The sequence below is a fragment of the Rissa tridactyla genome, chromosome 1 (assembly GCF_028500815.1).
Source record: "Rissa tridactyla isolate bRisTri1 chromosome 1, bRisTri1.patW.cur.20221130, whole genome shotgun sequence".
In the NCBI taxonomy this organism is placed as follows: Eukaryota; Metazoa; Chordata; class Aves; order Charadriiformes; family Laridae; genus Rissa; species Rissa tridactyla.
Window position 1 is genome coordinate 93,099,132 of NC_071466.1, and position 25,648 is coordinate 93,124,779.

General features: G+C 37.0%; 1 protein-coding gene across 11 annotated transcripts in view; it reads right to left on the minus strand.

Annotated features, from left to right (window-relative positions):
* Positions 1 to 25,648, minus strand: part of DMD (dystrophin) — a 1,301,546-nt gene that overhangs the window by 364,795 nt on the left and 911,103 nt on the right. For all 11 annotated transcript variants that reach the window (XM_054189211.1, XM_054189212.1, XM_054189209.1 and 8 more), the window contains 2 exons: positions 15,107 to 15,208; positions 9,192 to 9,300 (listed from right to left, as the gene is read on the minus strand). In XM_054189211.1, coding sequence (XP_054045186.1) covers positions 9,192 to 9,300; positions 15,107 to 15,208 — 211 coding nt within the window. The remainder of the gene's footprint in view (positions 1 to 9,191; positions 9,301 to 15,106; positions 15,209 to 25,648) is intronic.

A 25,648-nucleotide genomic window follows, 5' to 3' on the forward strand; every position in this document is an offset into this window, starting at 1 on the left:
CAGTAAAAGTAACAAGTTCCATGATTTAGTATGCAGCTTTCAATTGGACGTCAATCTGTATAACAACAATTTACACTTCCAGTGTACCGCTATTGGCATGTAGCAGAATTTTGGCAGTTAGCTCTTTGATAAAAGAAAAAAACATATATTGCCAGCAGCTCCAATTTTTAGAGCCTCATGAAAATTACCTCTTCTAATTTTGTAAGATCTACAAATGGATTTAACAGGCACAAACTGCTCTCCTAGCCAAGGGAAACTCTGAAGAAAAAGGTGTAAAAAATTGTACACAGATATAGAGTGATCACTTAAGAATATCAAAGAGCCAGTGGAGTTTTAGGTACCATGTAGTTAAAAAACAAACAAACAAACAAAAAACCAACCAAAAAACAACCAAAACAAAACCCAGAATAGGTATGAAGAAGCTCTGAAATAATCAGAGTTCAGTTATTAGCTAATTTAACAGGATTATAGTATTCATGTAAAAATTTCCAAGTGCACCCTTATTCTCTAAGCATAAGAGAGAAAAGTTCTGCAGAATTAAAAACAGCTGTTCAAAGGTAGAGAAGGCAGCATTATCATCCTACTTTGTTTTTGATGAAGTAATTCCTCAAATCACTGCAAGAAGCTTGTTCTTTCATCAGAAATGTTAAAATACCTTGCCTCATACTCCTTTGTGAAACACCTGTCAAGATTTCTTATGAAAACACATAATGTTCTATTTTTCAGGTCAAACTAACCTCTATTGCTCTTCCAGCTATTTTAATTTGGCCTTAAGAAAAATTGCCTTTGGGAACTCGTCATCTGACCACTGATCTATTGTTGAAGGAAATATCAGTAATGCAAATCTCTACCTGCGTATCTCCATCACTATGTTCCCTGCTACTCCACACTGATACAAGCAAAGACAGCAGTCTGATATTTAGTCACAAGCTTTATATAAACAGCAAGACTGAAGAATTTTCTAGCTGGAGTAGTAGAGAAGGTTTTCATTCACCATCTTTTCCTCATTTTAGCCTTCTATAGTTTAAGTAACGGGTCTGTCTGTCTTTTGTCTCGTGTCCTCTGACTAGAACAGAAACGTTAGCAACAATTATGAGCTTTGTTCTTCAACCTCTGCGGCCTCCACTCTGCTCATGATTTGTGATCGCACTTGCTCACACTCTTTGGTTGGCTGTTTCTCTATAGAGCAGACCTAACTCTGTGGCAGCTCCAGTCGCCACAGAAACATTCGGAAGGATGTCAAAGAGCCATTGCATTTCTCGGTAGGGTATGACCAGGATGGCACTGAGCACTGCTCCTTTAAAAGGGAAAGCTAGCTTGCTCTGCTCTTTTAAAAAGACAAGCCAACAAAGAACAGCACACAGGTCAAGAGGACTATGTGCAGAAAGACCTATCACTTTCTATTATTCTAGCAAATTAAAAAGATTTTCACATAATGTAGTTGCCAATAGACCTAATTACTATATAAAAGGAAACTGAAAAGGGAGATTACTGCTATTTGCAAGCCCATGCTCTCTGGATAGTCAGATATTATAGTAATTCAGGTTACTGTAACCAAAAAAAAGGAGAGAGACAGAGTGGGTTTAAAGCATGGGAAAAAAATGTGTGATGTAAAGCTAGAAACTGAGGTAGAAAAACTGAAAAAGAGCATAAACTACCATTTTATTACCGATGCTTTTTTGCTAGGAACTCTAATGAGAATCCCTTTTTCCATATCTTCCAGAATGAAGTAATTCAAAGTCTTCATTCTGTCTGTGTTTTAAAAATGATGAAATTGTGGTTTTGCCACATTTCTTGAAAATTACTAACATTGGATTCTGCAGTGTGTGCTGAATATAGTTCTAGAGAAAAATAAACATTAACTTAATTCTTTCCTGAGCCATGTAAAAAAGACCCAACTATAACTATAACTTAGTTCTGTGCTCTCACCTGGTATAGGTTATCAATAACAGTCTGATGAATTCTACAGTATGCTATCATTTACATTTCATGAGACTTAATCAAAATGAACCCTGTATAACCTGCTGCTACTAACTATTGATCAAGAGATTAAATGAAAGAAAACAAGCTGCAAAGCCTGCTCCTCGGAAGAAAATAACCAGATCGTATTTTAAAAATGGAATAGGTGAATGCAATCCTTTGAAAGACTGATGATAACATTAATCTTATTTACATCATAAATCTTGACAGCTGCACTTTCAACAACTTGTTATAGCATAGAGAAAGTAGACCTAGATTCTGTATTGTCTTAAATAACAGCAAAGCAGCCAACTCCTATTTTCACTTTCTGATTTACATTTCATCATAGGTGTAATAAAAATTCTGAGCAGTAACCCATAGTGAGTTTTATTTAATCAACTGAAAAATCAAAGTAAAACTCTACATTTCCTTTGTAAACTGCACTGTCAGACCTGTTTATTACACATACTTGCAAAGAGTAATCTACTGCAAGACCCCTAAAATAGGATGTTAAATGTAAAGTTATAACCTTCTCTTTTTTTTCATTTAAAGCAGGCTTTTGTGGCTTAGGTATATTTTGCATATATTTTTCATCTGTCAGATAATCCAGAAACAAATCCTCACATCAAGATATGCTATAAAGATCAAGATAGAAATTCTGAGAATCATACAGATTCGCGTTTATAAATTTGCTTATTATGTTTTTATTCACGCAGCTCTGAAGGCATAGTGTCAGCTTTTTATCTAGACTCTTTTCATTACTTCTCCCTGTTGGTGTTGCAGCTCATGCTGTGAATGACCTCCAGAGATTCCTGAAGCTATATGCACAGAGAAAATTGAATCTGAAAGCTTTATTAGACAAGTTTGTCTCCAGCTTGTGTCTGATGTCAGCTGTATTGAAAAATAGAACTTCTTGTGAAACTGGGTCCTGACCTTGAAAAATCTCCAATCAAATGGTAACAGATTCAGTTTTGTGCCATATTGCTATTTGTTAGATGTGGCACGTGTTAAAAGAGAAAAAGCTTCTTAATGAAAATCAGATGGAATAATCAGGCAACTCCTTTCCTGAACACAATGGGGAAACTAGCTAGATGGCAATGTACACATAACAGAGCCAACTCAGGTTGGCTTTACCACAGAAGCCTGTTAAGTACATTGACTCAAACACAAGAAAATTAAAATTATTTCTATAAGCCATTATTTATTCCTTCATCCAAAAGCAACCAAAAGAAAAGGTAAAGACAACAATCTATTCCTTTACTATTCCACTTTATACGAGAGCAGGCAGCCTTTGTTAGCCCAGTCGACTTGAGGAAGAGCCTACTTTTATTGCTCTCCACTGATTCAAGAATTCAAGATATTCTTTCTGATACTTCTCTACTGCGTTGTTCCCTGTTCATTTTCTCTCTTGCATTTCGTTTCAGTAAAACTTTTCGAAGACAAACTGAATTATAAATAATATTAAAAATAGACATTTCCTTTAGATTCTACGTGCACAAGTATCAGAAATTATACAATTCTGGACATGGGCATTATTGGAAATAATATTTACCTCTATTACAGCTCTCATGTGAGCAGTCTTCTTTACTGGTGTCCTAAAACTAACGTTAACTAAAACGGACTACTGGCAGTAGCATTGCCTTCTAATTGTAGAACTACTTGTCACAACAGATGCACGCTATGGATTTTTAGCTGTTTGACTCTGTGGAGAATGGTTCTGCAAAATTAAATACCTACCATGTCCCGCACACAAGCAATTTAATAGCTGATAGCACAGTTCTTTTAAATGCCGAATGTTATGTACAATATATTTTTAAAATATCAACACATGTTTGCATTCGTATTGAAAACACTGTAGATGCACACGTTCCTAGATTGTTCAGTCTTCCCCAAGGAATTACTTTGAGTATTCTTGGTCTCAATTATACTATGCCAGCTGCTATAAACAATACAGACACTCTAATATCCGATTTGTACATTTGTTTTTTATTTACCCTCTGAATACACATATTGTTATCTTTTCAGGTGCACATAATGAAGTGCACAAAGACTTTTAAGACTAGCATTTGCAAATTCTAAGAAACAGTTCTGAGCTACAGCATATGTGTTCACTCAAGCACTGTGCATAATATATAAACAATGACTGCTTCAGAGCACATTAGCTATGAAATACTACAAAAAAGAAAATACTATCTATTGTGCATTTTTGCCCAAAGCTAGTTGTTGTCATTTTGTTTCTTACATTTTTGTCATTGTCTCTTTAATATCTGTTAAAAACAAATGGCTTGTTTGTTTTTGAAGGGACAGTTGGACATTACATGATCCAGTTCTGAAATCCATGGAATGAATACATTTCAACAGTTGTAGTTGCAAAAATAAAGACTCCTTCATCCCCACTGAAAATATTAAACCAAATATTGTATCAGAGATTTAACAGGGCAGTCTTCATAATGTAGGATAATGCTATGCCCAATCTGTACATCTCTATCTTAGAACTAATCAGTATAGAATAATAGATCACTCAACTATGCATTTAATATGAAAATAAAATTCCAGATACATAAAATACAGACACTAGCACTACAGAAGCACTTTCAGTTTCTGACGTCACTGGATTTTAGCTTAAAACTTCATTTCATTTCATCAAGGTATGTATTTTCACATACATGCTTTTGTTTGCTGCTAATTTTCCTCAAAAAGCTACAGTCTCAGGAACTGAATATTTTTAGTAGCACCAGTATGTGTTTCTTATGTTATATTATATTCCAAACAGTGCATATGAGAATTTCAGCTGTATTAAGCCACAGTGGTTCATATACTCAGTCACATTAGTGATTTTTTTAAATGAACTATTTTGTAAGATCTCATAAGCCTAGAACAAAGCAGCATGCCTAGTCCAGGTGGGGACTTGTTTCATGGAGAAATAAGAGGCAAACTAAACTTTCCCAAGCAGAAGGAGACACACCTTAGGATGCACTCCAACTAAAATATCAAAGACAGAGCAAATGAAATCCTGTTGTCACTAGTTTCCCCAGATTCACAAATGCCATTCTTCCAATTCAAACCCCAAAACTCAAGGTACTGTAAAATCTGGAGGTGACTGCTGTGAATGTTTTTCTACACCCCAACTGAATATACGGGCTAATAAGTGATGAGTTCTGTTTTGGTTAAATCAGCTGGTGAGTTGCTGCAGCTCACGATTCTCATGTTGCAACTTGCTTCTAATGGACACAGCTTGATATATCACTCCTCTCCCGTTCTCCTTACACATTCTAAATCCTGAAAAACCTTCTTCCCCTGTACATGGAAGCCCAGACTGTGGCTCCATGTTTGCAGTCTCCAACTCCTACTACTGAAGCAAATAATACTGAAAGCGCAGAACAACTTTGTCTGTATGCAGTCGAAGAAAGATACCTAAAGCTGATGGGTAGTGTTATCAGTTCTGGTGACACAGTATTAGCCTTCTTCAAATTCTCTGTGTTAAATATACAGCAACGAATAGTACACATAAAGCCTTTCTGCCAAATGCATCTCTAACTCTACTACAATTTGTAAAACAAAGGCAATTCTTTTTTTTCTTCATCTTTTTTTTAGACTTGCTACAAACAATGCTGCAAAATAAGACTGATAACTTGTAAAGTTTAAAGGGACAAATTCTACTTAATTTCAAAAGTAATTTCACCATTGTGATTGACACTAACTCTCACTCTACTTTTTCTTCATTTCACAGTCATGCATTTTTCTGTTTCACTTGAGTAGGCATTTCATACAAAAAGACCAAAACTTGCATAAAAATTCAGGGAGAGAATGAAATTGATTGTACACAAACTACTGTTCACTGAATAAGTTAAACAAACTGTAAGAGTACCAATATAATGTACTGCTCACAGCTTTATTAGCTGTACATGCAAAATGTAAAATTAGTTGACAAAGTATTTTCAACCATATTAATTCACAGTTACTTTTAAAGTTTCACTAACTTCAAGTATAGCATGACTGAAAATAAGCACATATCCTTTTTAAGAAATTGTATTTTCAAGTACAACTCTAAATGAAAGGGGCCAAAGTTTTCCCTTAACATCTTACTTGAATGAAGGCAAATAATGGAAAACATCTTCCTTAGGACCAACGTCAGGAATGCCTCCTACTCCACAATGTATTCACACGGGTTTACAAAGCCCTATATAACTTTACCTAACCTATTAAGCAAATACAGTGGGGTAGCACTTCAGTACGAAACAAGTCATATGAATGCTAACAATAATATTAAAATCTGTCCCTCTTGTGAAAGCACATTCCAAAAATGCATTTCTCTCTGCTTAAAATGTTTTCAAACTGCTGGCTAAGCAATGCATCAAGGTATTTGGATAGAGACATTCACAGAATTTCATGTTACCATGTCAAGTACAGATAGCAAGTTGTGATTTTCTTCCTGAATCATCTTGTCTTGGAAGTCAATCTTTGCTAAGGTTTTAGACATACCCTTCAGCTAAGTACATTTTCCGAGCTGGAAAAGTAGTTCTTGTTCATTATGCCTGAGGGCACACTGGACTGGTGGGATATTAAGGACTTTTTTTTTTAGTGCTTCTGCTGCTGAAGAAACTATAATGCACAGACCTAGAAATAATTATAAACAGGGTCCTTTACCTCTATCACAGCCACCAGATGGTATATTTAGTAAGACCCTCTGGCTGAGATCTTGTAGCCTGACTAGACCAAGTGGTACCTGACAGGGCAGTAGAGGTTAGCCAATTACATCTTCATTCCCTGGTCTCAAACACAGACATCAACATTATTAAATTCTGATGCCCACAAAAGTCCCTATAGAGTCGGAAGGTGAATAATTATCAACAGGACATAATGCCATTGCTTCACAGAGTCCTTCCAAAATATTTGTTTTTTAACTAAACACAAAAATACTTTAGTAACACATACCACTCTCTTCGCAGAAACCTGCTGTCTCAGCCTGGAAAAGTGAAGGCTCAGGGAGATCACATTCATCTGTATAAATATCTGATTGGCGGAGTAAAGAATATAGAGCCAGACTCTCTTCAGTGATGCTTGGTGATGGGATGAGAGGCACTATGCAAAAACTGAAATACTAGAAATTCTATTTAAATAGAGGAAGAAACATTTTTTTTTTTATTATGAGAGTGGTTAAACACTGGAACAGGTTGCCTGGAGAGGTTATGGAGTCTTCATCCTTGGAGATATTCAAAACCTGACTGGAAATGGCCCTGAGCAACCTGTGTTAATTGACTGTGCTTTGAGCAAGAGCAATAGAAGTCTCCCCAGGTCCCTTCTGAACTCTACAGTTCTGTGGCGATACATCTATAATGATGTGATTGCAGTAAACTGACTCAAATAAAGAAAAATTATGAATTAGTGCTACAAGTACAGGTTCAAATTTTAAGTACTCTTGGCAAAAGAAAGGAAATCAATCTTACTTCCTGCTTAATCCTTTATAGAACACCAGCGCTTTCATTTCTGCATGTATAATTCCATCTGCTGAGTCCCAGAAATGTTAATAGTCAGAGCCTACATCTTGAATTAAGGTAAATTAGTAATTTTGCAATTCTTCAGCTAAAGATGAGTTAGCATAGTAAACTATTGCACTACTACTCTGTCTTCTCTCTCTTGTTCCATTATTACCATTTCCTTTGTAACAGCAAATATACAACTCGCCAACATTCCCTCCTCCTGGAATCTGACATAACCTGCTGACGTACAAAACTGACATGGCAAGTTTAGTGACCCAGCACAGCAAAAAATGATTATGCATCTCCTTCGGTTCCCTCATGTCATTAAATGAATTTCTATAGCATGCCTTAGAACAAAATTCTGTAAAGCAAAGATACTGCTGTAGTACAAGTTTTAAAAAATACTAGGGGTATTTACCCCTTTTTAGAAAATGGAAATGTTTGCCACTGGAACTTCAGCGGTTCTAAATGACTAAAATTAAATGATCGTCCCTATTTAGTAAGATTCAACATGTCATAAGCAAGACATCTGCTTTGCTTGAATTGATATATGTTATTCTGACAGAAGTTGGACTGTTGTCTGGTATTGAATGTTCTGGATTCTGTCTATATGGTGTAATTATTTACTTGTCTGTAAAAAGACTTTTCCACTTTGCTGTCCTAGAGAGTAGAAGGTAGAGAATTCTCCAATTTCAGCTTTTCTTGTGTGCTACCAATTAAAACATGTTAAAAGCAAGAGGAATCAATATCCTACAAGTAATCAAATCCCAGGTGACTACTGTACCTTTATCATAGCCAGAGTTACAGGCAATGTGATGGGGAGGGGATGAGGGGGGAATTTCTTTCTGCTCCCACATCTGCTGAGCAGCTTTCCAAATTCTACAGGTGAGTAACATTCTTCATCCAAGCAACTGAGACAGTTCAATATCAAAGAAAGAATCTTAGAGACTTTAGAAACTCAGATTTAACCCAGTGCTTTCATTATGTATTTCTTTTCCACCCATGTTTAATCGATCAGTACATTTCAAAGGAAAGCAGTGGGAAATAAAATCCATTTATCAAGGAGATAAAAATGAGTTTGTAATCCTTGCAGGAAACCAGCAGGTGCAAAGAGATATGAGAAGAATCTAATATAAATATTGTCCAAATAATTTAAATTAAATGGAGATCGAGTCTCTGGTTGTGGATTCATGAACTAAGACCCCCAGAGATGTATATCACAATGTTTAACTGCAGAATTACTCTTACTCTGTTGTCATAAAACTTTTTCTATCAATACACAAGCTTTGTCTTGAAACAGTTTCAGTTCATTGCCCTACCATAAAAAGTAATTTCAGAATTTCATGTGACCAATTTACATCCACTTTACCTGTAACATTATCATCTTTTAATTTAAGTAATTCTTCTCCCTTCATAGTATTTCCTCCATGAATATATGTAGAAAGTAAAAATCTCATTTCATCTCTTCATAGAATAAAGAAACAAGACTTTGAAAAAGTAATAATTTGAAAAGCATGCTGCAGTCTTTTCATCAAATGCATAATCTAATTTGTCTTCTGGGACACGTTACACAAAATAGAAAGGAAATGATATAAAAAAAAAGTTGAATGCCACATTATCACACCTCCTGTTTACAGGCTAAAGCTGAAATTTGTAAGGATGCAGAATGAATTTAGACAGTCTCCAGCCATTTTAATTTTAACTGTGTGATTTGTAATTAATTTCAAAAGATGTATAGACTGAAGGACTTACAGACACCTGAAGATAAAACGCCAAACGCTCCTAATGCTGGCTTTTCCTTTAGTTGCTGAATTAAGTGGTTTATTGCCTTCCAGTCAGCATTCAAGTCTTCTAATTTTTTCTAGAATAGAAAATAAAAATATATTAAATTTATAATACATAAATTAATGTAAATAAATGTAAAATAAAATAACCTTTTATTTTCCATCTGATGGACTACCTGAATTTTAAAAAAAACCAAACACAACAGAAAGGCAGAAACAGCAACTAATTTTCACTGATGGGAGAGAGAAACAAGTAAAATCCTTCCCAGTTGGGTTGCAAAAGAGCTTCATACTGTCAGAGTCTTGAAAGCATCTTTCCTTCTCAGAGTTTGGCTGCTGAAGCTCAGAGCTAACTTAGAGCCAGCACAGTTGCCTGACCCTGACCACAGATTGACTTCCGGGATCAACCTTAGCCCACTCCCATGCCCATGACCATACCCAGCCAACTGGGGCTGTGATTGACTCTGGTTCCCCTCACCAGGACTTGTCCTGACCCCCACCAAGGGGCAGCCCCCTGGCCTGCCCTGCTTCTTGGCTGAAGGTGGCAGGAGGAAGTTTGGCTGGTGAGACCCTGTCCTGCAGCTCAGTGGGGAGTCCCCACCACTGCCAGCTCCCAGGGAGCATTGGTCTGCCCTGCTCCCTGGTCAACAGGCCTGTACACCTTTTTAGGGAACATCAGATGACTTTTTGTTTAACATACTGTAGAGAGGTGGTGGTGGTGTTTATCACCACGAACCTGAGATGCTAATTTTTTAAATTAAAATAGAGTAGTGAATTATGTATTAAAAAACACTTGCCAATAAAACCTCTGCAATTTGTAATATCAAATGCAGAACACATTCTTCCACCTATTTAAAAAAAAAAAAAAAAAGGTAAAAAGAAAGTCTTCGGAGTCTTCAGGGACTCACAAACTTCAGTTTGTGTGCATGCAGTCCTGTCTGGTAATGGCTAAACTGTTACTTTTAAACAAAACTTAAGTGAAAGTCTGGAGTGTGAATTACATCAGTCCTCGGATAACCCTGAGAAGCATTTAAACTTGAAAATGTTGTTTCTACCCCCGTTTCTTCCTTGCTTTAAGGACTGTAAAGAAGGATGAAGCATTGCTAATTCTATGCTGGCATCTCTAAATTCTTAAAATGAAAACTATATTTCTTTTTTAAACTGCTCCCTGATTGCCTGCTACAAAAAACAGCACAGCGTACCAATGCCACTCAGGAATGCTTTTAGTATTCTTGTGTCCAATTCACAATTAGATATATTGTCTGAATCACACTCCGGCTGTGATGGAAATGGGATGCCTATTAAGAAAGGTACTTTAATTACCTAGAGTCTAAGAGGACAGGGGTCAATAGGAGAGGGACAGGGAACAATACTCATTAAATTGCAGCATGTGCACACATACACACACACACTTGCGCACACCCACAGACACTGAGGTAGAACAATTTTATATTCTGATGTGTCAGGGGAGCATTTCTAGAATTTTCCTTAAGCTTTGCTATAAGTACTCTAAACTTGCAAAGTTCTTTTGTATCTGTCACCAAAGGAGGCCAGAATATTACCTGATATAAACTCTGGACAGCTTTTTGTGTAAATGCCTTTTGATAGGGCAGGAGAGAGAGGATAAAATTCTGCATCAGGGAGTAAAATAACTTTTTATCTTTAAGAGCATCTTAAAAACTGCATTAAAAATAAAATCAAAAGTCAGGAACATGAGAGATTCTCCTTGACACTAGACCATGAGAACTAGGCAAAAACAGCAATCAGGTATGCATGATAAATGCAACTTGTCATATGATAATTCACAATCATACATATGTTTTATTTTTGTGTCAATTACGGACACACAGCAACACACACTTTGGAAACATTTTATGGCAAAATCTACTTCCAGAGCTAAAAAGGCAAAGGACCGTTCCAAAATCTATTAATTCAATAGTGGCAGAGAGTGCAGAGAGCCCTTAAAAACAAAAGCTGGAGACATTACACTATCAAAGTCTGACTTCATTTTACAATATAGTCACAGTAACTCAGGAAGGAGATAGGGATGTTATAAATATAATATTGGTCCTTACTATGAGTAGCTGCTTAATCATTCATGTGGATGTGAGCCAGAGATTTCTTTCCAGCAATGACAATATATAAAACACGCCCACCACAGATTAGAGAGGGTTGTCTGAGGCAACATCTACGCCACTAATAAGAGAGTACCTAGCACCAAACTCCTCTGTCAGAATTACAGTTTGATCCAATCTTGCATCTGCAACAAATTAGCATGCATGCATTAAAATGTTAACTTCTTTGAGCACAACAATTTTGCTGTAATTGCAACTCCAGAGCTTTGGTGACAAGTAGGAACAGCAAAATTATTTTTTGCTTTTATTGATTTATCGATTCCCTTTAAATGTCACCACAGGTGCAATTTAAGTGAGGTTAACATTTACACATGAACTAATCTCACTGAGAGCACTAAAACTAGATCGGAGTATTTAGAGATAAATGATGTAGTCTTTTAAATGCAAGACTGAGGACAATGAAAATGAGTTCCTCACTACTTACTCTCCCACCTGACATGGGAAAGGAGAAATTGAGTGCTATGACAAGGGAACTACAGCTCTTCCACTGCCACAGAAATCCTTTCCTGAATAAACTGTTCTGTTTAAGTGCTGTTCATCGTGAGATTGGGACTTACATTCCTTCTATTACTACTATCACCAGCAGTAACCTCTCCCTCCCTCACCTGCAAAAGCTTTACAGAAATGCATTTCAAAAGCATGAAATCCATTTTATAAAAGTGAATAGGTCTGATTATTAAAGTGCTAGCTCTTAAAGGATCACATGCCTCATCCCATTCTTGACTCTTGAATCAGCATATACTAGGATTTCATTTGCCAACAAAAATATTTTTACAGTCCGGCATTGCAAAATTCCAGTATAAGCACTTTTAGTATGCTTAGTGAAGGGGTGAAAATATACTTATTTCAGTGACATAACTATGCGATAAGATTCAGTATGTGTCAATATAAATCCATGTGATTTAATTTACATTCCAAACACTGTAATGAGAGTATATCATAAGCATTGCAAAGATAAACAGCTAAACATTAGGAAATGCCAGAATAACATTCACTGTGAACATTAATTCAGATACAATAAACATAATTGCACCAATATCTTTAATTCTGACACATACTGCTTTCCAGCACAGGAGAGGCTTGTGGTGTAAATGAGTGTATAGGACTTCTACCTCATTTATTGAAAAGAACGGGAAGATTTGTGGTGAATTAGGAAATCTGAGAGAAAAAAAAGAAAGCTAAAACAAGGGTGCCTCAGAGAACTAAACCATCTACAAAGTTGTCAAGCAAGGCTATATAAGTAATTAATGCTTTTAAAGAGGCCATGTAATTTTATCTTTTTTTCTGTGCCATAAACTAAACAAGGAGTATGAGTCGAGGTATTGAATTGCTGCTTGCATTGTGAGTGCTATCCAGATCCTGTACTGAATTAGGCAACCTAAACAAAAGCCACCACAGCAGCTTTAATTCAAGAATTTTCTAAAATTTTGAGTACTTAACTTTGTAACCTTGATACTAGCTTTTCAAAAACACCTTAATCTGAGTACAAATTATTTTTGCTTCCGCAAAATACCTTTTTTGTGGAAAATGATTATGATGTTTGCTGAAAAGTCTATATTGGAATATTTAAACAGCAGACAGTGATGGAAGTTACTCATGAAGAACAATGACAGGAGACCAACTCAGTATAAATGGGTGGAAACTTAAGAAAACCTACATTACCAAGAAGCAATTCAACAGTCCTGACAGTATATATTCACTGTTTTATGACTTATTGTACAAGACAGACAGTGAACCAGAAATTAACTTCACAGGTCTTTCAATTAACTGAACTACAGAATGTAATTTAAAAAAAGTAAAATGCAATTAAAGAGGGGATAGAAATTAAATACTACTACTCTACAAGTAGCTACTAATTTCCTTACAGACACATTTTATAATATCATTGTCAAAGCTACAACTCAAGGAACATCATAATCTTTATTTAAAGAGTTATCTTGTTCCAGTAAATCTGGTAGAAATTGGCAGTTTTCAGTGTCTTTGATGTGAACACTTAAAAGAAACAGACACAGAGTACATTTCTATGTCAGAAGTTTGGCCTAAACACAATCATTTCATACCGTTTATACTTATATCAGTGGTATGTAAAGCAAGTACTATTTCTTCTCCTTGGAAATGCCAGCATTCATTCTGCAATTCTTTATATGCAATTACAGAAATTGAGAAAGCCCAAACCTCTATTTTTTTGTTGTTTCAAGTGCTCTGCTTGTTAAGATAGGGAGTAAGAACCCTTAAGAATACAGCTGAAGTCATACGAAATGAGTAAATGCAGTTATTGCAGAGTGATTTTTGTTCCATCATCCATTCAGAGTGCAGATGACATGTTTCAATTCCCAAGAAGAACAGTGCTGTATTAGCCAAGGAAAATACCCAACACAGAGTCAAAAGCTTTGTTTCTGCCTATTCTCATTAGCACGCTACTTTTAAGTCACCTCTTTTAGTGTTTTATCACTGTTCAGGAGAACTGATCATCAAAAAAAAAGCATAGATAACAAAGGGGAAAATAACTTCTGTTCAGGAAAGAAGAAAAGAAACCACACCGTTCTTAAATATGTATTAATTTCTAAAGCGGAGATAAGTGCATTCATGTGCTTCTGTGAATGGAGATCTGCTGTGGGATTTATAAGCAATTTAGAGGAAATTTTGGAGGAAAAATAATACTCCAAGTACAGTGACTAAATAGAGATGGAAAAACAAGAAATTCACTACAGAGGTCACCCACAGACATCCTAACTTTGTGAGGAAACCTTTTTCTGTAAAATGAGGGTATTGAGTGCTGTAGGTTTGGAAAAGCTCTAAATACAAAGTTTACTATCTCTGCCCAGTCAGAAGCAATTGCAATACTTAGTGTAATCAATAAGCCACTATTACAGTTTCTGGGAGCTCTTAATCATCACGTTCACAGACACTTTTATTAGTAGTTATAAAACCAGAAACCAGGTCAAGCTCTGGTTGATATGGTAGTGACCTTATTAGCTTGGTCTCCCCCTCCAAAAGTAGCTGAACCACACATGGGAGGCTGCTTGCTGGTGATTTTCTTCTTCAAGATTCTACAGGATAGTAAATGATACTCTGGTCTTAATGAAGGTCTACATAGTCTTTAGGAAACTGAGTGTAAAATATCCCCTTCAGACTGACTTCTATGCTGAGGAAAAGGATTCTATAGTACATTTTTCTAGAAGAGAACTGTTGGGAGGCATTAGCCTTCTTAACAATATATTCTCTGCTCCAAAACAGAATCAAGTCAGTCATTCTTGTGATTCTACATTAATTTTCTCACAGAAAGTGACTGGGAAAGTTCTATATTGCCATGTCTTCTTTCCTTCACAATGGAAAAACTTTAAAGGAAAGGGGCCTCTTTGTGGCCTCTTACCTTTTCTAGAAAATATGTTCATTTTTTTTAACTGACAAAGTTTCTAAAAGCGAAATTCAAAATAAGGGAGTTCAAAAATACGTTATGTGATGCCATTAATTAGGCAGCAAGAATTACGTTTGCTTTCAGCGTGGATTACTCTTGAATAGGTAGAACAACCTTAATTGTCAAAAACAACATTCCCATCACAACATGCAAAAATTTTCTAGCTGGGAACATGACATTTTTCCTGGCTATGCCGTCACAGAACAGAACAAATGTCATTTGCCAAGTTCTTTCATTGATTTTAAACAGAGCACATCAAGGACAAGTGTACAACAGGGGAAGCATAACCCATTACACTGTAATGGATATTGCTAAAGGTTGCTTCATTACCTTTACTGGATGAGTGGCTGGTTTTTCCTTATATAAATGACACCCTTTAGACAAAACCTCTTCCACATTCGGCTGTTTAGCCTGCACTGCTGCTTCAGTTTCCTGAAAAATAAAAATACATGCAGTGTAGATTAACTGTAGCATAAGCAATAATACTGAAAAGTCCTAAAGCTCCACTGGAGGCTGTAGATTAGTTTCTACTCAGGACTGGGTTTCTGGGAAAACAGTAGCAGCTAAGGACAAAGAGGGTCACCAGAGAAAACAAAAGCAGAGGGATGGAAAAGAGTAATGCTAGCAAAATAAGTAGCAATAGGTCCCTTCATCCTGAAGCTTTCAATAAAACAATTACAAAGGTAACACAAATTCACACTATGAAAGACAGGCATGAGAAATCTCATTTAAGCAGCTCTGCCTTTTGTCTGGCTTACATTACCAGCAGATTAAAAGTACAGTGGTAAACATTTTGTTCATACAGTACATGGCATTAAAACCATATCATGAGATGCAACAATGACACTGAATTTAGGAAGATTAAAAATATTAATAGAAAACTACTATTAGTAGTGGTAAGTAGTACTTATCTGGTAAAGCACTTATACTAATGAATTTTTTAAAAAAAGCACAGTAGTAGAAGTGACAGTTCCTAAAGGTATGGGGAGGCACCTACCATTAGCAATGACACCCTACTGAATTAGCAAAAGCATATTCTCTAGCAATTTTCTTTTTTAATCTGGAAAGGTATCATTCATGTGCTAGCATAAGGCAACTCCAAGAAACCCTCCCCAAATACAGTAGCTTCATTTTGTCAGGCACTGATGAAATAAAATACTGGGTGAAGCACTACATGTAGATAATTAAACAAAACCAAAAAAAACACACTGAAAACTGTAAAGGAAATGATAAACTACACGTGGAGTTCCAAGATTCATATTGTTTTAATTTCTCAAGTAATATAAGCAAAAAAAAAACCAACAAAAAAACCCACAAACCAAAAACCCCAGAGTTATCTGAGCTATTAAAATTAACTGGTTGCCTTGTTTTTGTTTTCCTCTCTCCACTGTTCTCCCACCTATTTTATGGCTTGATTACCTTGTCCTAGCCAATATTGCAGACTACCCACTGACTCTCCAACTTGATTTTCTGTCCACGATCTCAGTTATCATTAGAGTGACAGCAGACAAGATTGTGTGCCAGGCTTGTCACTATCTAATCCGACACATCATTTCATTGGCAGAAATATGCTATTCTTTGCTCTGCAATAAACTTGTTGAAATCTATGTCATTCTAAGTCTCAGAAAGGGGACATTTTGCTCCTCTGTTTCAGCTCAACAGAGAAAAACATGCCTACACTGCCACCTGAAATTTTACTGGCAAAACTTTATGGATAACCAGTAAAAATAAAAAATGTTGATAAACTCACTATAATCTCCCATTTCCCTTTTCAAATATTGTTTATCAATATCGAATGAAGTGAATTATAGCTTCTCTGATTTCTTGCAATGATACTTGAAACATGTTTGCATTTAATTGCTTTTTACTGCGTGTTTCTATATTACTGAGATATAACTGTAAGGATTCATAGAGAATGTGCGCTGAAAAGCAACACACAGCAAAACTGGTAACCTGGAGCATGGATCTGCTTTTGAAGTGGATCTCTTAATCTTCCCCACTCACTGGGCTTTGGTTTCCACCATGGACTGGACTGGGAGTACACAAACTGTTTTTTTTCAGGCTGTAACCAGTGTGGAAGGTGCATTCTGGGAGAGCACCTAACACAGTCCCAGGCCCTGAGGACACCCCCAGCCCTGCCTGCCCCTGCCCAGCCCCTCAGGGCTCCCCTCACCTGCCCAGGGCCCAGTAACCCATGTCAGCCCCCGCCCCAGCAAATCCACAGCAAGGCAGTCTCCAGCTTCCCGCAGCCCTGCCCGGACATCGGCCCCGCTGAGCTGGGCCCACCCATGGGCCCGTGTTCCATCCCCAGGGAGGTGGCCCAATGCTAGGGGCTGCCCCGGTGCCCCCCGGGCTGCTTGTTCCTGTCTGGGCAGCAGGAGGGGCCCAGAGTGCCAGGCTGGGCTCCGAATGGCCCTCAAGGGGAGACCTCCAATGGCCCCGGCCCACAGGGAGCCACCAGCCCTGCAGGGCCCTGGCAGCTGTAAGGAGGATGAAGTGAACCTGAGCACTTACTGGTCCCTCCCAAGTCATCTTCACTGCTTCCCTTCACATTTTCTAGACTTGAGCTAAAACAGAGGCTCTTTCAGTAGGCTGTCTTAAGCTTTGCCATGTAGCTGAATCTAACTAGGTTTATAGTAACAGCCACTAACAGTAACAGTCAAGTTCCCCCACCAGGAGCTGAAAATTCATACCCAGAAGAACCTGGCTAGGGAAGGCACTCCAGACTAATTAAAAGGAGTATTCATAACAGGAGCTGCTACTACTACTCCTATAGCTGTAACAAAGTTCGGCTGCTCAGTATTTATTTTTACTCTACCTTCTACATTGAAATTTGAATCATGATTTACCATATACACACAAATATAAATAGGCTAATTTCCCTTTTAAAATTCAGATGAAAAGAAAAAAAAAAAGCAAAATGAATGACTGGTGGTACCGTGCGACTCAGAAAAGATGAAAACATTTAACAATCCTTTTCATTGTCATTATTTTACGCTAATGCTAGTATACACAACGCACACAAAACCTAAGATATCCCATTTCTACATATCATACATTTTTAAAGGTATTCTTTATGGATTCAAAAGGTATTTGTTCTTTATGGATACAATACAGGTATAATTTTCCATAGCCAGGTAACAGAAGCATAATGTATTTTGCTGTTAAATCACCAATTCTTTCTGCCCTACGGTTTTCTGGAGTTACATGAACTAATCTTGTGATCTTTCAAAATCAATGGCCTTGACCTAAACCGAAATGCATTGTGCAAGTCTATCCAATATAGCATGACGCTTCATTTGAGATTTATGTGGAAATAAGAATAGAGATAAGAGTCCAGAGGAAACAGAGGTTCTCAATATCTTGTCATTCATTTGGACCCTGTTGAAACTAACAGATATCTTGTTTGTTAGATCAGCAACTCCTTTTAGATTGTTGCACATTAATTCCAACATCACCTAAAAAACATCACAAAATTATTTTAAATAAGTGCACACCTGACTTTAATTAAATTGCTGCAGTAACTTTGAGGGAGCTCTTTGCCCAGTTCTCTGCCTGATGGGATAGCCCCTTGACAAATTCTGCCCAGTGAGCAAGTTTCCATCAATTTCAAATCCATTTGCCAGGTGACACCCTATTAATATGGGTCGTCAGGCAAGAGAGTACTTTCAGGATGCTGCTCCATCATTCAGTTCCCAAAGAGAACAAAAAGGTAATGACCGTAACACAGCCTCCAATGGTTCGCTTGCAACCAAGAGACCGCAGTTATTATCTAGCCTGTGCAGCATCCAGGAGAACAGCGTACTCCCAGAGCAGGGCCTGACGTCTGCTCTTGATCACACAGGCCAGGCTACTACTAAAGCTAATAGAAGTTGTCCACGCGCATGTCCATCAGTTTTTAGAGAATACCAAAGCCATAACTTTTGAGAAGTCCTGACTGAAGATCATTGATGACTCTGCTACACCCGCTTTGCTTGTTGTGGGAGGACACCTGTAGGGCAGATGTAGCACTGTCTCTGGCAGACAGAGCTGACTACTGGAATTGCACGATTTATGAACTGTCTGTGAAAGAAATCATAACGCTACTTCTGGGCTGGGTGATGAATATGCTAATTAAACTTTTCACACATATGGCAAATTAAAATACATCATCATTGGAAGCTGCTGTTTCTCAAACATGTATAAACAGCAAGAATCAAACAGGCCACCTTTTTTCCATGACGTATCATCTATGAATTTTCAGTGGTGTTAAAATGCCGCATCCGAACTGATGAAACCTACTGCTGAATAAGCCACATTGGCTTCTGCATTTCCAACAACATGTCAGTTCAACCTGCTGAGCAAATTTACAGGCTAAAAAAGTGGCAGGGACTTGTGTACAGCTCCATCTGGACTAGGAAAGTCTGTTGATATAGCTTAGAACTTAGAAAATTCATACTCCCTAGATGAAACCAATATATTGACTAAACCTCTGGTGTGTATGCCAATGGAAGAGAAAGTTTGATGGCTTGGCGTATGTTATTTCAGGGGATGTAACTATCCTAGCAGACACAGACAGGCTGTTTGACATATGCTGCACATATACTAGGAGGACCAGAGAACTATCTATAAAAGTATCTGCAACATTTCAGACTGTGTATTTGTCTATATTTAGAATCCCAAGCACTGATTAACCTTCTCTGGTAACGCTGGTAAAACTTTTGGGATCAATTTCCCAATGAGATTATCTCCATGGGACATTTTCTGCAGGGACAGTAGGGGAAGGTCAGGGTGATTAAACCTGTGTCTTCACAGTGAAGTGCAATGCAAAAATGGAAACTTAATTACAACCTTCAAATAAATAAAAAAATATAACTTTGAAATTAACGTAGTGAGTTGTTTTAAAAGTCATGACCTCTTCTTATCAAGATGGTACATTAAATGAAGATGAAACAGAATTCCTCACAGGAAAACAGAAGCAGTAAGCAATTTCCCTTCACTTTACTGATCGCAACTGATTTAACAAGCACATATACTAAATCTGAAATCTAAAATAATGTAGAGGTTTTTAATTTCAAAAATACTTTTTTGAAATAATCAGACATAAATCCCCATATATATTTGACTTGATAACATAAAATTACATTTAGTTATTGTTTTTCTTGTCATTTAGATGAAGAAGAGTGTAACTTGTAACCAGAATTCTCTGAGGTGGATTTTCTCATTCATGCACATGAGAAGCTCCAGCACGGCTCATTGAAATATTCACACCTATCTTTCAGCTTATTATTCCCAGGTATTTTAGGGGGGAAAAAAAAAGCTATAAATAAATGGTGAGGTTTAGAGTGCCTCATTTTTTCCTCACAAGTAAAGAAAGGGAAGTGGATAGAAAACACGAATATATTCCCATCTACAAGAATTCTTGTTCTAAATAAGTGACATCATTTTTTCTTTTGACTCGGCTTTGCACATTCCCATTCGTGGAGCAGATGAACAAGCTGAACCACGACAAAGAATGGTCAGAAGAGATTTAATTAAAGCACATCAAAGTTCAGCTACAACACAACGCGTATCAGATCATGATGATTGGTCAGACAGAACAGTCAATGGTATTCTTGGTATTCACTTTAGATATATATACACAATATTATTAGAATACATCCAAGACATGCTATTAACAGTTCTGTGGCCATGGTGAGGTGGCACCTAATCCACTGGGGTGGGGGGTGGGAGTGGGAAGGAGGGGCGAACTGCAGTTGCCAGTATTTAAGCTTCCTGAATAAAGACTTTAATCAATCAATCTTGATAAAATTCAAGGAGAGACAAGCTTGTACCTCTGTTCTTTTCTATGTAACAGATAAAAAGGTTTGATAACTTCCTGAATATTTTACTTATCTCTATATAGAAAGAAAATGCTCTGTGAATCTAAGTTATACAATTTAGCTTCTCCTTCCTGTCTCAGGGTTTTATGAAAAAAAAAAATAAAAAATTACATTAAAGAGCATTCCATTAGTGGCCTAAGTAGAAGCTTAGTGTAAAACTGTTTCATCGCTAAAAATATTCTGTAACTATTGGACAAACAATTTTATGCACCTGCCTCTAAAAATGCCACTTAAATGAGTAAATAAAATAACCATTGTTTCCTCCATTACCTTAAATCACTCTTTTAAATGTGTGAGACCCAAAATATAATCTCAAGGCAGTGTTAGAAGCTATCTTAATGGGGAAAAGAATTTTGTGAGATTCATCCAGCTTTTTAAAGTAAAGTGTGCAAAAGACAGTCATCTGATTTCAATGAGAGACTGGAATATTGATATAACTATAGTTCTTGACCTATGTGAACAATTTTCAAGACACTTTAGAGGAGAAACAATTATTTCAGGGAAAAGAGCACTACAGGATGGACCTCTTCCTTCTAGAAGTGCAGCAATTCAATTTTAGAGTTTATAACTACTTTCTAAACTTACGACTGCAACCTTTGTGCAGTTTGTAAAACATGCAGACACTGTGTCTATTAAGACTTGGCAGTGTTTTTCATCGTTCCGCTCCCTGCAATATCTCCTATTCCTTGTACCGGAAGAGGGAAGGAGAAAAAAAAAATAAAAAGAAAAAAGGAAATCAATCCTCCGTAATGAAGTAGAACCGAGAAGGTTGCAAAAACTTGAGCCATGCAAACAGAGTGCCTGAAATAGTAATCGTCACCGCTTTGCAGAGTGAAAGGATGTTTTTTCCAAAGCACATTTTCCTGTTGGCTATCAGAAATTTGTGAGGTTCCTTCTTTTTACATCTAGAGGAGATGAAATACAGTAATCTTTTCCCCACACAGAGAAATCAGTATCTATCCATTGCAGCTGTCTGTCCTGAAAAGGAAATTTCCTGGAGGTACTGAAGATAGATGAAATTATTAGCTGTAAAGACATGACCTGCAGATATGGCATATGAAAAGAATTTGGCTATGGTGGTCATATACCGATAAAGCACAGTTAATCACTAAGTTGGACTGTGAAAAGGCCCAGTAAGAAGAATTCTTTAAGATTGGATATGATTCAGAATATTTTATTTTGAGGCTGGACAGGACACTGGATGAAACAGCTGCTCCTAGACTGCAGATCCTGTCTTAGTTCCAGTGCATAATATAAAAGAGATAATAACAAACCCAGGAGAACTGACACAGGAGAAGGAAATTTGGCAGAAAAACATAATGAGAAATTCTTGTGAAAAAGTAAGGGAAGTCCCAATGATTTTAAAAGATCTCTGAATTATGTGCTCTTCTATATGCTGAAGGATGGCAGCTTAAGAGGAAGAAAAGTTACTTAGGTTGACACAGTAGCAGATATGGATTACCACCATAAACATCTTGGCTAGCAATTGAAATTTGGTGATAATTATAGAAGTATTGAGTCATAAAAAAATGTTTATTTTAATTGTAAACAGAAAGGAAAGAAATCAGAACTTCTTATCTCTCATTACACAAATAATGACAGTTAATAAACCAAATTCAAAATCATTTAACATGGGAGGGAGGCTTTTTTTTCCTTTGCCATCTAATTCTTGGTTGCTTCTTCCTCTCTCTCCCTTATGTCTGGGCTTATATGCAAATTTTCATCCTCCTTTCAATTTTAATAAATAAAGAATTATTTTCAGAGGAGTTTCTGGCTACAAAAGGAAATTAGAAAAAAATCAAAATCTGTTACTGCTCTAACATTGTTTTGTTGCTTGTAACATGTTCTTAGATATGCCCATCTTCTGGTATTAGTCTTTAATACATCATTTAAAAGGAACATTCATGAGGATATATTTCTGCAGTTTGTCTTCCAATAGTTACAGTGGCACATATATTACTGGAAAGAATGGTAAAGACTGCTCCAGTATGTTGTTTCAGCAGCAGAAGCCAGGGTAGATGTCAATAAATGGAATTTACATTCTTATGGTTTGGAAAATATGCAGTTTGCTCATTTCCAGGTTTGCAACTGTGAATGGCTAAGTTATATCCATACTCTGGGTGGTGGCGCTCGGATGGTGAGAATGTTAGAAAGCTATTTTCTGAATAGGAAAGGAAATAATGCTATCTGTGAAAACCTAACTGCACTGAAGCAAGCTACAGTTTTGGTATTGACTTCACTAGAGCCTTGGTAAACTGCACTGTCATTTCTGTAAGTTTCCTCCTATATTTATTTGCTCATCTATATTATGCACACTTTTCTCTTGGACTCTGAACTCTGAGCTGTTATTAATAGCATAAGAAGGAAGCCAAAAGACAAAGCTGAGGTACAAGCTCACAAACTTCCAAGCAACTCACCCACACTTCTAAAAAGCTTGTCCTTTCAAGAACAAAACCACATCTTGATTTACTAGTCATCCTCCATTATTTCCTAGAAAAATACTACTACGCATCAAATACTTGATCACCTTTCAAAACATCTTTCCTTTCCTGAGACACAGAGATGGTTTGCAATCCATTCTTAAGGCTGCAAAGTCTATTACAAATTAAACAATTTACAAGGATTACTCATTGAGAAAGCTTTGCCACATTTTCACAATGCATTTGCAGCTAATATTGTGTAATATTCTTGCACTTGGAATAGATTTTTTTTTAGCAGAGGTTTGGATACAGACTGTTTAAAATCTAAGTGCTCAAAGATCACAAAGAAAACATTGAGCAGGTTGCTCCTCAAAGTCCCATAAAAAGATTTCTTGAAAGAGCAGTAATTGATTTACGCACAGAATATCAAGCTCTATGTTCTATGAGTTGATTAAATTGACATTTACTGCAGATTTTAATAATGCATTGAAAATAGATGTAGTTTAAATAATCAAACAATATTTCATCATCAGAAGTTTTCACAGTTCAACCTTTTGCCAAATCAGATGCAGATGTCAGAATACAGTGAGTTAAATCTCTGGGGTACATATTCCGTATGTGCTCATGTGGACGAACCATACTATCTCTTATTGCACATAAAAACTACTCATTTAATAAAAGAATGTTAGTAAAATGAAAAGGTAAAACAATCAATAAAGAGTTAAAACCTGACTTATCTGGCCTAGCTTATCAAGCAGACACTGACAAATGAAGGCTGATGGAAGGAAAAATACAGCAATGTCCAGTCAGCCCTTTCATTCTCTTGTGTGGGTGAATTTTCTTTTATTTGTCTACAATTAGGTTTGCTACTCCTCAGTCATGCTCCTCTCTTATGTTCTATCTGGAGGTTGTCGACTATATAATGAAGTGATTGACACGAGTTGACAGCTTTCCTATTGTCATTCAAAGCTTATCAAGGACAAAATCCAAATGCAAGTTATTTTTAAGAATAAAGTTATTTAATTTTTTAAGGATGGCCTATTTTTATCTGCCAAAACCGAACAAAATAAATAGGTTATTTTAAATATATGGCCAGTGAGCACTATGGTGCTAAACAGGTATAAATACTACACCCAGTGACAGTTTGAAACTTCTTCAGCAGTATAGACAAAAATCAAGGTTGTGTAAACCTTGGAAAAGAGGACTCAAGTATAGAGGTGTACAGGAGTGGTCAGTGATGACCCAGAAGGTAAGAAGGGAGTAAAGGGAAACTGAGCAAGCAGGGAGAAAGGAGCAGAGAGACTGCAAGAGGACTGGCAGGCAAGGTGGCTGTAAAGCATAAAATGGTTTTTAATACTGTGTGGAGAAGATTTGCAAGGGTCATCAGGATTTCAGTGAGCTAGAAGTGGGAACAGGAATTTCTGCATTTTGTCAACTCGTTCCCTATCCAGAGCGTCATTTCTCCATCCATTCCTTAAAACGCAGGGACTCGCATTTCTGTTCATCCCATCTCTGTCCTCATCATCTGTAGTCACCTACATCTGTCAGAATCTCCCTGGAATACTGTTTTCCATGGGAAATGGAAATACTAGGTCAAAGACCTGGAGGAATTCCCAGGAAGTGCAGCCTTAACCTCCTCCTGTGGCTGGAGGAGGTGTGCCGGCTCCTAAGGCTTTTTAGGAGGTAGGAGGTGGAGAAGCAGACACTGCTACCTCTCTCCTCTTCCTTGTGCTCTCTCTCCTAATTCCTTCCATCCTGCACATCCTGAGCTCTCCTGAAAAGGTAAGGAGCACCATGAGCAGCCAGTTAAAGAACATGTAGGATAGGGTTGTCTGTTCAGGTTGGAACAGAGCATCTCCAGTTCCTCCTTTAACAGCAGGGGAATGGGAGTCCAAGTCGGCATCCCAGGCCATTTGATCCCTAAGAGTAAATCATTGCAATGGCAAAGAATTTGTGGAAGTAAACTATTAAATTCAAATAAACCCCACATACATTTATACAGTGGTCATATACATATTATTTAAATAAATTCCAGAGATGCAAAAGAAAAAAACAAAGCACTGTTAGCTCAATGTATCCATTCTTTATGCTGTGCAGCATGTTCAACCAGAACAATACAGAGGAATATGGAATGAGGTTGGGTGAAAATCTGTACTTTCACTTACTAATAAGTATTTTTCTACACACCTTTTAAAGTTATTGTCATTGTTTAAAAAAAAAAAAGAAAAGAAAAAAGGCAGAGGGTGCTGATTTACATACACTTTGAATCAAACTAGTTAATGGATTCTTTGTCTAATTTAAGAAGATTAATTCTACAATAAAAAACTAAGTGCAAATTTTAAGAATATAATAGATTAAGTCAGAAAGTGAGACAGCACTTAAAATGCAGAATTTAACAACACTTTAGCCATGGAACAAGAACCGAACAGATAGTGTTAGCCACAGTGCAGAATACCTCTCTCTGATGAAAAATTCAGGGAGTGAAATTCAGACAAAGAGATACCATCAAAAAGGATTTTTACCAGACACTCACTGTCTGTCTGGCGAACTGCTATCAAGGTCTTGCACATACAGCCAGTTAGTCTGTAACT